The 11224-nt window shown below is 48.3% G+C and overlaps 2 protein-coding genes across 2 annotated transcripts; both read left to right on the top strand.

Annotated features, from left to right (window-relative positions):
- Nucleotides 1-948: 948 nt before the first annotated feature.
- On the top strand, nt 949-2443 carry HTR1A (5-hydroxytryptamine receptor 1A). Its single transcript, XM_038125837.1, has one exon. The coding sequence runs from the start codon at nt 1066-1068 to the stop codon at nt 2302-2304; it is 1239 nt and encodes a 412-aa protein (XP_037981765.1). The 5' UTR covers nt 949-1065; the 3' UTR covers nt 2305-2443.
- An 18-nt stretch (nt 2444-2461) lies between these two features.
- On the top strand, nt 2462-6407 carry LOC119695571. The gene is made up of 3 exons (XM_038124350.1): nt 2462-3553; nt 4588-5221; nt 6344-6407. The coding sequence occupies exons 2-3, from the start codon at nt 4650-4652 to the stop codon at nt 6405-6407; spliced, it is 636 nt and encodes a 211-aa protein (XP_037980278.1). The 5' UTR covers nt 2462-3553; nt 4588-4649.
- Nucleotides 6408-11224: the final 4817 nt, after the last annotated feature.

The following is an 11224-nucleotide window of genomic DNA, read 5'->3' as shown; positions in this document are numbered from 1 at the left end:
GGCACGGAGCCCCCGTCGGCAGGGCGCTGGGCCGAGGGCATGAACCATCACCAGCTGGGCTTCCCTCGCTACAGCGCTAGTCAGCGGCTGAGCGGGAGCCCTGTCGGGCTATACAGGGGTCCCTCCCGAGACACACACGAGCGCTGCCTCCCGCTCCCCCGCGCCCGCAGGCCGGTGCCGCTCGCCGGGCACCCCCAGCAGCTCGCTGCGGCGGCCGGGCAGGGTCGAGCCTCACGGGCAGGCCGGTCCTGTCCCGGCGGTGACCGGCCGAGCCCCGCGGGAGCCGCGCCCTCGGGCGGCCGGCGCCTGCCTGCAGGTGGCGATCGGCACCTCCAGCGCCGCCCGCTCGGCACCGCCAGCCCCGGGCAGCCCGGGTGTGCGCTGCCCCCGCCCCAGCGGCAGTGCCGGCTCGCAGAATACCCTGTCCCCTCCATCCTCTGCCCTCCTTCCCGGCGCTGGTCCCGAGGGGTAGCCCGGAGCCACCTCTGCCGGGCGCGGAGCAGTGGAACGACTTGTAAAGGGCGGAGGGTAGGAGGGGGAGTCGTGGAGAATTTGTCTGCGGTGTCCCTCCAAACGGGAGGGGGAGAAGGGGAATGACATCTGCGCCCACCCGACGATGGCGACCCAGCGAGACCACCGCGGATGGGGAGGGGGAGACGGGGAGGAGGAGGAGGGGCGGGAGTAAGGAGGGAGGGAGGGGAGGGAGAAAGCCAGGGGAGCGCGGAGAGGCAGAGCGGGGGCAGAGGCGCGGGTGAGCAGCAGAGCGAGGGGCAGAATCTCGGCAAGCGGCGGCAGGAGGGCCGCCCCCACCGCGCGGGGCTGCGCGCTGGGCAGAGGCGGCGGGGATGGGCGGGCGCGGGGCGGCTCCGCCAGCCGCCGTCCTCCGAGCTTCGGCCGCCTCCCGCCGCGCTATATAGGGGAGGGAGGGGTGGTGGAGCGGGGGGTGCCCGGCGTGGCGAAACCGCACGGGGCGCCGATGCCTCCTGCCAGGGGAGCACACAAGTGACCGGCATCTCTTCCCATGTCTGTCTCCTGAAGCGACACCCCCCCACCCCCCCGCCCGGCATGGATGTGGCCAACAATACTACCTCCCCAGCGCGCTCCCCCGAGGGGACAAGCGGCCCCAGCCTCGCCGAGATGACCCTGGGCTACCAGGTGCTCACCTCCCTGCTCCTGGGCACGCTTATCCTGTGCGCCGTGAGCGGCAACGCCTGCGTGATCGCAGCCATCGCCCTGGAGCGCTCCCTGCAAACCGTGGCCAACTATTTGATCGGCTCGCTGGCCGTCACCGACCTCATGGTGTCCGTGCTGGTGCTGCCCATGGCGGCCCTCTACCAGGTGCTGAACAAGTGGACGCTGGGGCAGGTCACCTGCGACATCTTCATCTCGCTGGACGTGCTTTGCTGCACCTCTTCTATCCTGCACCTGTGCGCCATCGCTTTGGACAGGTACTGGGCCATCACGGACCCCATTGACTATGTTAACAAGCGAACTCCCCGGCGGGCGGCCGTGCTCATCAGCCTGACCTGGCTTATCGGCTTCTTGATATCCATCCCGCCCATGCTGGGCTGGAGGACGCCGGAGGACCGCTCGAACCCCGACGCCTGCACCATCAGCAAGGACCACGGGTACACCATCTACTCCACCTTCGGCGCCTTCTACATTCCGCTTCTTCTCATGCTGGTGCTCTACGGTCGCATCTTCAAGGCGGCACGCTTTAGGATCCGCAAGACAGTAAAGAAAGCAGAGAAGAAAAAAATCGCCGACACCTGCCTCACTCTCTCTCCGACCACCGTGAAGAAAGGCAATGGGGAGCCCGGCAAGGGCTGGCGGCGGACTGTAGAGCCCAAGCCCGGCGCTTGTGTCAACGGCGCGGTGCGGCAGGGCCAGGACGGGACCGCCCTGGAGATCATCGAGGTCCAGCACTGCAACAGCTCCTCCAAGACTCACCTGCCGCTGCCCAGCGAGGCGTGCGGCTCCCCACCGCCGCCCTCTTTCGAGAGGCGCAACGAGAAGAACACGGAAGCCAAACGCAGAATGGCTTTGTCCCGGGAGAGGAAGACTGTCAAGACCCTGGGCATCATTATGGGCACCTTTATCCTCTGCTGGCTGCCTTTCTTCATCGTGGCCCTGGTCCTGCCCTTTTGTGACAGTAAGTGCTACATGCCCGAGTGGTTGGGGGCAGTAATCAACTGGCTGGGCTACTCCAACTCCCTTCTCAACCCCATTATCTATGCCTATTTCAACAAAGACTTCCAAAGTGCTTTTAAGAAAATTATCAAGTGCAAATTTTGCCGTCAGTGAAGCCCGCCACTCCGGGACGGAGCAATGGGATCCTGTTACTTCCTCCACCCGCCTGCCCCGAGCCGCAGTGTGCCCCCCCCTCCCAGCCCCTACACAGCCCTTCCGAAGGGCGGGGGACTCCGGCATCCCCGCTCCGCGCAGCGCGCCCGAGTCACTCGCTTTACTCCCGCCGGACAAGCTCTGCGGGTCACGGCAGGGCTCCGCTGGGAACGACGGGAGGGCTCCCGGCCGCCCTCGTCTCTCCCGGCCTCCGCTGCCGGGCGCCGGCGCTCCCGCCTCCCTCCCACTCTCCATCATTCTGGGTAGACTTAGGGTTTGCAGGTCGTTGCTTGTGGTGGCTGTAAACCACAGTGTCTGCCCGAGTAGCATCGGTAAAACAAAACCACCCTATGCAGGAAACCGCCGTGTCGGGGATTATTCTTGGATTTACGAGGCGACGGCAGTGGACTGGGTCCGACCTCGGTCTGGGGGTGTGACTATGGAGGCTGAAAGCGACTCCTCGAGCGAAGGAAGGAGCTTTGGGCGCGTTGCTTCCCTGTTTGGGAAACCCTCAAGTGGATGTTCTTGGCGGAAAACCGCCCGTGTTTGGTAATCTTGCAAAGTACTTACAGCAACGTCCCCGTCTGTGTTACGTGTGCCTGACAGCCCTCCTGGTATGCTAGGACCTGCCAGTTCACTGGGGTTCCCTTTGTTACAACACAGGGAAATTATGGGACTTAAAACCCCAACCGCACGCCTCATTATATATGGAGATTTATGGGGATTATTTTTTTAAATGCCTTGGACCGAGTGTTTCCCGACAAGGAAAGGCTTGGCCCCGTGCGACTGTCCCTGAGTACACCACGCACGCAACGGCACAGGGAGTTTAAGCAGCCTGAGAAGTAGCGTTTCTTTCTTTTTTTCCCCTCTCTCTTTTTTTCTTTTCTTTTTTTTTTTTCCTTCCTTACTTCCTTAAGCCGCCTGAAAGTTTCTCCTGAGACGTTGCGGTTGCTTTGGAGTCAGTTAGCTGCGGCACATTTTGCTAGGGAGGAGAAAAAAAACAAACAAAGAAAAAAAATAAAAGAGAAAGAAAGACAAACAACAACAAAACGATCCAAACCTATCAACCAAAACATTGCCATGTGGTCCGTGGCAGTAGGGGAGGAGCCGAGAGCATCAGCCAGCGGCAGTCGCAGGTGGGGAAAACAGCATCTCGCTGCAGACTAGGAAGGGACAGGCTCTTTCCTCCTCCGGGCGAGCCCCGGCGAGGGTAAGCACGACCTTCCAATCTGAGAAGGCTGAGAGCTACGGCCAGAAGCAGGCAGTGTCCTGAGGGCTCTCCTTGCTGACCTGGCTGGTTCCCGGGGCGGATCTGCAAGCCTCCGCCCGCAAAGAGTATCCCCTCTGCCGCTAGCCCAGCTGCTTGGCCCCGGGAAACCCGGTGTACTTCCCCTTCCCCGCCTGCCCCGGGGCTGGGGCAGGACTGCGTTGCCCGTCGCAAAGCCCTTCCTGCCTCCCTGCCCCTCCCCTGCCCATGACTTTCCCTCCGGCTGCGGGCCGAGCTGTGGTCGCTTTCGGCCGGAGAGGAGGGAAAGGCGCCGGGCCGGATTCCGGCACTGAGCCGGTTGCCGCTTACCCCTGCGACGGGTTGCCTGGAATGAATGCTTGACCAAATATATATATATATATATATATATATATATATATATATAAAAAATATATTTTTTTCCTGTTTATTTTTGTGTAATCTGTGTTGCTTGTAAGTAAAAAGGAATGTGAAATATGTGTGTCACGTGAATGTAAGTGTCCAGTAATTTCTGAACTTCAACCGCTTACATTAAATGAAAATAGTGCTTTTGACAACCTCCGATATGTAGCTGGTTTTCTGAAAATCTTATTTGGCCTCATTTTCGCAATTAAAGCAATCTTTGATCTTATCTCTTCTTTGATCACTTATCTCACTTTGATCACCTAACCACACCTGTCCTAGATGTTCTCTAAGTGTCGGAGTGTCAGACGAGTTAGCCTAGAGCGATTAGGGAGACGAAACTTCTCCTGAGTACTCAGGTGCCCGGTGACTTTGGGAGCACGGCGCTCCGCGGGTGGGCCTGGGCAGAGAGGCGGGCACCCCGGGGCAAGGAGCGGGGAATGGAGGGCCCGTAAGCGATGTGGGGAGATTGCTGCTGTGCCCAGCGCAGGAGGGGTTTGCTCCTCTCAGTGCCTCCTTCCTTGAATCCTGCCGACTTCAGGTCGGCTCCTCCACGTTTTGCCTCTTTCCAAATAATTTTTTTTTTCTTTGTAAAGCTTCCTGTAAACTCCACGGCAACGCTCTCAGCTGGGACAGCGTGGCCGCCCGCCGGTCTCGCATGATAGACCTCGGGGGGCTGGCTCCTGACTTCAGGGTGGGATGGGACGGACGGGGCCACCCGACTTCGCCGAGAGCCCCAGAACCTAGAAGCAGGGTACAACCCGAGCCGCGTGAGACGGGTGCCCCTTCTGTGCTCGCTATATCCACTCGGCCCGCCCACGCTGCAGGGCTGCGGATGGCCGGGGTCCGAGGGCACCCGTGCCCGGGCCGTCTTGCCCCAGGCTCCTGCTTGGGAGTCCCGGAGCCTGGAAGCGCAACTGCCTTCGGCTGGCACCAGCCGGCGAGACGCGCCGTTTCCCGTCCACCTCTGCCCCTGCTTCCCCGCGCGGTCTCCGTCCGCTCCTTCCGAGGGCAGGACGCTGGGGACGAGGCAGGAGTCCGCCAGGGCAGCGCGGGCCATCGCTGCTTCGGCGCTCGCCACCACCAGCCTCTCACCTCGGCCTCTCCCCGGACCGTGGCACGGCCACACGGGCTGGACCCCGGAGACTCCAACGCCGGGGAGGCTTCACCGCATCCTCCTATCCTCCTCCTCCTCCACCAGCCACGACGGAAGAACCAGTCCAGAACTCTGTGGGACTGTTTCTCTGAACAGATTTACGTTCTCCCTCCTTCTGTTGCCTCCTCTTTTTTTTTCTTTCTTTTTTTTTTTTTTTTCTCCTTTGCAATAAAATTTATAATGTGGAGGAAACGACTTGCTTTAAAATATAGAGCTTTTTGTTTCTGTACTGTGATTTTCAAATTCCTAATTTAATTTCCACTACAGTTTAAGAAAAACCCAACCAAATCAAATCCCTAAAAGCCAACCAACCTAGTGTTTTTTAAATCAATTTTGCATTAAAGCAATATTTGTGGTTAGTTGCAGTATTTTATTTGGTCCACTAACAACCAATGTCCTCACAGTTTAGACAGATTAATTTCAGTTTAAAAGGTCCTATGAAAGTTCAAGCAATGAATAAAGAAAAATACAAATAGCAAGCAAAAAGATGTTATGTTTTAAACAGAGCACAGAAAACTGAGTTTTAACAACTTGAGTCAATTGTGAATATGAAAGATAAGTACAGATATAAAGGCTTCAACCTTATCTTCCTTTAAAATGTCTCTTTCGACTGTTGTAAAACAAGAATAGAGTTTCATATCTAGATTTTGTTTGCTCTTTGGCTCCAATTGAGGCTGAATTTGGGACTGAATCACACATCTGACAAGAAGTGCTGGCAGAGCAGTTGAAATATACTTACACTGGCCAACAGTATTTATGTTTGGAACTAGAGGGATGAACAGATAGGAATAAGAAAAAGACATGTAGGCTTGAGGTGGTTTCATCCAAACTGCAAAACAGATTTTGAGACCATAAAATTTCATCTGTTTAAATAGAAATTTTCAATATAAAATTCTTGATATGGCTTTCTTTCTCCTCTCTGTCCCATCCTGACAGCAACATGCTGTATGTCTGGTAAAAACAACAAAACCCCTCAAACCAATGTCCCTAAATACGCTCATAGTTAAAAAACCTGGTCTCTAGAATCTGCAGTTTCAAACATTTTTCAGGACAACAAAGTGAATCTTGCTCTAAAACACATAGAGGAGTGATTCATCCCCAGAGAGAAGAAACAAAATGATGATGCAAGTGAATTTCTGCTTCATGGCTGCCCAGTTTTAACAGAGATTCTGTTTTAACAGATTCTGTTTTAACAGTCATAGAGGTGACTATGACCCCTTTATAGGTGGCTGGAGAAAACCCAAAATGGCTATCATCTAGCATGCAAACAGTCCTGTTGGTGTTCTGCAAAATCTAGAAATGATCATGTCTCAGAGTTTTGGAAGCTACAGTGTGTTCTGTATTTTTGGATCTCAGTCCAAGTCTCCCTGTTTGGGCATATGCTGCTATGAGCCTCACCTTACCTTGCTGCTTGTAGCTGAGCTCATGTTCTCTTCGAGTAACCAGTGTGACTTCAGGGGCAATTCCATAGCATGAAATATCTTCTGTTGGACTGGAAGCAAAAAATTTTGGTGAATAATCCTTTCCACAGCAAGAATGTACTCTAAACTATATAACATAATAGGGTAGTTTCTTGACTTGGGCAGTGAATCACAGAAGATTCACTTACCTCTCTTGACTAAAAAAATGCTCAAGCATGCAGAGAACTCTACTTACATGTAGCCACAAGTTCCAGCCTTGCAAATGTCTGTGCCAAGTTAGTTTGGCAGACTGTCAGTATTGTCCAGAAGAATGAAGATGAGGGAAAGGAAACAGATGGATTATAAAATATATTATAATTACTAAACCTGAAAAAATTTGGATAGGGAAACAAATAACCCAACCCAACTCAACCCAAACCCAGAATCCTCCTCCCCACCCGCAAAAATCAGAGGCACACGGCCACCCACATAGTTTCTGAAATTTTTGCCAAAATGTTTAATATAGTGAGTTCTTTCTTAAAAAAACCAAAACATTTCTTGCAAAAAACAAACTTGAAGAAATTGAAAAAGGTACAAGAGTCATGTTGAAAATGCTAGCCCAGCACAAGCAGAGGTCAGTATTTCCTCCTATTGTAATAATGTATTTATTTATTGTTTGTACTAAAAGGCACTTGAAGCATCTTTTGCTATTAAGCAGAGTCAATATAATCCTTTCAAATCGACTTTCACATTTCAGAGCTATTTACACCCACAGCTGAGCCATAGCTTATGTACACACAGGAGCAATGAGAATGATGTAAGATAAAGGTGTTGTCTGTGGCCTATTTTAACTTGTATCTTATTCCTACCTCTTGGCATCCCCACTGTGCTTAGTTTGGTGAGCATACACAGGTCTAATGGATTTGGCACAGAATGCACTGAAGTGAATATCATACAGCATATGCTATACCATTTCAGGCATATCCTCACTACTGAATGCCATGTGTAATCCAATCTTTTAAGTGAAATCTGCTTGGTGAGCCAGAGTTGATTTACACTGTAGTCTTTTTTTCAAAGACTACAGAGAGAGAAAATGTCCTTCTTCAGTTTGATATCAAAATGCATGCCAAAAGATTCATATATATATATATATATACATATACATACAAAATATATACAATAGTTGTCTGCTTGAACTGCTATGGTCCAAGCATGAATTTTTGAACCAAAGTGAGTTGTGAAATATATGAGAAAGCTATTTCACTTTCAAGTTGTGAAAGCTATTAAAATTTACATGTAAATATTACATCTTTGGAGTCAAGATCTTGGTGGATGACAATTTTTGGTTGGTCTTTGGAAGAATGCTCCAGATGAAATAAAGGTGGTTTGGATTTGAAGACACCCAAACCAATCAAAACAGCACTTGGACCACACTCAAAGGTACTGCCTGTAGTCAAGTTTGGCTGGTTGCCTTTAACGAGACCAGCCTCAGGCAGAGATTGTGGCATAGTCACTTCTTACACAGCCAAATACTTGGCTGGGTGTAGCCTTCAAATTGATGACATTCAGTTGTCATCATCTTCTGGCCTCTTTGCCTGTCTACCCAGAAGTGGTGAAAACATGGGCAAAGTGCAGGTAAAAGCCCTGGGGGAGAGCTGCTGGTGATAGTCTTTGGGACTTGCTTTAGAGGAGTTTTTTTGAAATTTCAGTGTCCACAAGGCAAGAAAGAAGCAGTGAGACAGTGAAAGCATTCAGGACAGAGAATCAGCTCAGCTTGTTTTCTTGGAGGAGACTTGGTACTGAAACATATTTTCAGAAACTTATGCTCCTGAAATGAAGACAGCTGCTGTCTCACATTGGGCAGATGATTATAAACCTTAGGCCAGGCCAGCACTGAACCAAAGAGGGTCTGATCGGGTCAAAGTGTCCATTGAAAATTGCCCCCAGCACATTTTGCTCTTTGTCTTTTCTATACTCAGTGCTGAGAGCCAGTGCCAGCTTTGTGCAGGCCAATAGCTCTTTTCCATCTGCCTTTGAATGCTTATCCATTGTCTCCCCACCTCAAGAAATAACAACAACAACAACAACGATAACAAAAGGTCAGGAAATTCATTGGATCAAGTCTTTCCATCAAAGAACACTATTGACTTCAGAAGAATTGCAGAAGACATGAATTCCACTTATTATTTCTTGAGCCAGCTGGTATGCTACTTTGTGACATAGTTAAGTCCACATGGATTTAATCAAAATACAATAGAGGTCAAAGAGGCAATTTCTCCCACTGTACAGTTACAGACAATTTTGTGAAAATCATTGAGCTAGTTGCCTGAAAATGTAATTTTCAGTAGCCCTCAGGATTTATTTCCCCCATTCACAAGTCAGTTTCTCAAAACTGCTGAGTTAAAAATTTTCTAGATTTTCAACTGACTACCATTAAATTGCTGTGAGATCTGCCTTTGAAGCATCTGCATTCCATATGCATTCCATAGAATTTTTTTAAAAAATCAGATTTTCACAGATTTCTAGCCTGGCTTCACCAAGGAGACCAAAGGGACCAATCACTCTTTCTCTCTCTCTCTCCATCAACCCCCTTACAATTAGTAAAACCAGTGGCTTTGTTAGGAGGGATAGGCAAAACAATGACTCGTGGTGGATTTCAAATAAATGTATGTGGAATGTTTTTGAGCATATTACAAACTTTCACAGCACCACAACAGAATGTGATTGACTGTAAAAGGTTACTGTAGCAATAAAAAATGAATATTAGAGTTATTGAAATGAAAGACAGGTAATATCTACTCTTAGGAAGATTTAATCTTCTCCTTTATGAGCCATTCAATGGAGAAAAATCTTTCAAGCAATACAAAGTAGCAGCCATGTTTAGCGGCTTATGACACAAACACAGTTTATGCCCTATAACACATTGTTAATATTAACATTATGAAATTATGCAAAAATAGCCTCAGAAAACTGCATCACTCAGACTAAAAGAGATTTGCATATCTGAATATGTAATTTGACAATATTTATGGAGAAATATGTGAATAACAAATAGATAAGTTACATGGGAAAATAAAAAATGTTTTATATTTACTTGCAATATCCAAATCAGTCTAGTGGTGCCCTAGGGAACTTTATTGAGCTGCTGAAGACAAAGGTGATAACCTGCTAAGAGGGAAAAGTAGCAATGGGTTATGAAGTAATCATAAGTACACCTGCATGGCAACAAGCTGAGAACTTCAACTGCCCTCTGATGTGTCACATAGACTGCGCTTATTTTTCTCTAATACCTAGAGTCATGAGTTGCCTCTTCAATTTGAAAACATTTTAATTTTCAGCATCTGTATCTTCCTAAAAAAGGAAAAGAATAGTGATAGATATATTGGGAGAAGAAATAATTACATTCTGTTCAAAGAACTTCCTACAGATTTTGACAAAATAGAAAAAGAGGAAAAAGGGGATGCTATTTCATTCATTATTCAATCAATATTTTTTTTTTGTGTTTCAACAAGTATGGATGGTTACGATAAGCATTCTCCCTGAGTGAAAAGCTTATTTTTTAAGGAGCAATTGAATTTTTTCTTTCATTTCCTGGGTGGATTTTAGGGCTTATGGTATGCATAAGATAAGTATCAGTAATAGTAAAGTGAAATAATGCAACACAGAGTAGATTACAATAGAGAGGAAAATAATTCACCCATATAAATTCCAGCAGTCTTTACAGACAATGTAAAGATTTGCGTATTTTTTCCTTTTGTTGTCTTTGTGTAATGTACTTGTAGAAATTTACCAATTTGGTCTTATAACATAAAGTAGCCTGGTAAATCTACAGCTTTAGAGCCAAATACTATGAATAATATTCTGAAAGGCTACTGGGCTTTGGCATCACAATTTCTGAATAGGCGCAGTAGCTGCTGTAATGAAAATTTGTCAGTAGGACTGTAGAGTATATCCATACCACATACTGCACATCTTCTGGAATTAATTCAAAAGGGAAGTGCACACAAAATGCCAGCCTCTCCAAATGAGGTAATCTTGTCTTTGTTGCATTCAAATCCCAAAGAATTGAGGAGTTTGCGTGTGAAACTGAGCTCCTTGGATTCCTCCCAGAGACTCAAGCAGGGAATGCAGCTCATCCTACTCTTGGTCAATACATCCCGAGCCAGGCAGTCCTGCCCTTGAGGTCATGGCACTGACAGCTTCAGAGCTGGCTGCCATTGTCCTTCAAGGTATATCCTAAATATAACCAGAAAGTAAGAGATATTCAGGTTAAGATACAGGTATGACAGCTGAAGTACCCCTGACACAAATACTGCAAAGGTCAATATTAGGGTCCACTTACCCTTTGCCTTTGAGTAGAAGATGAAGGGAGAAAACAAAATCTTCTCCTTCCTTGATACTTCATCCTCCTGTTCCTGAAGAAGCAGGTAAAAAAGCAAAAAGGGGTCATGTTTGAGAAAACCTAAATTCAGAGTCTAGAAGCAGCTACTTCTATTGTATATTGAAATTGTAATTTGATATTTTAAAAAATGCATTTAATTTAGATTAAAAAAAATTACATTACTTTAAAAAAAAGCTAGTTCTAATTTAACAAGATCTGATCCAGACAAGGTGGTGATAGATCAAAGGTTGGAGTTGATGGACTTGGAGGTTTTTTCCTAACGTTAATGATTCTAT

Source organism: Motacilla alba, chromosome Z (assembly GCF_015832195.1).
Source record: "Motacilla alba alba isolate MOTALB_02 chromosome Z, Motacilla_alba_V1.0_pri, whole genome shotgun sequence".
Lineage (NCBI taxonomy): Eukaryota > Metazoa > Chordata > Aves > Passeriformes > Motacillidae > Motacilla > Motacilla alba.
Note: the sequence above shows the minus strand (reverse complement) of the source record. Positions and strands in the feature narration are given on the sequence as shown.

Excerpts from the sequence above, each read along its gene's own strand:
- HTR1A (XM_038125837.1), top strand. The coding sequence starts at position 1,066 with ATGGATGTGGCCAACAATACTACCTCCCCAGCGCGCTCCCCCGAGGGG.
- LOC119695571 (XM_038124350.1), top strand. The coding sequence starts at position 4,650 with ATGATAGACCTCGGGGGGCTGGCTCCTGACTTCAGGGTGGGATGGGAC. Across the intron at positions 5,222-6,343 it reads AAGAACCAGTCCAGAACTCT|TCATAGAGGTGACTATGACC; the intron begins GTGGGACTGTTT and ends CTGTTTTAACAG.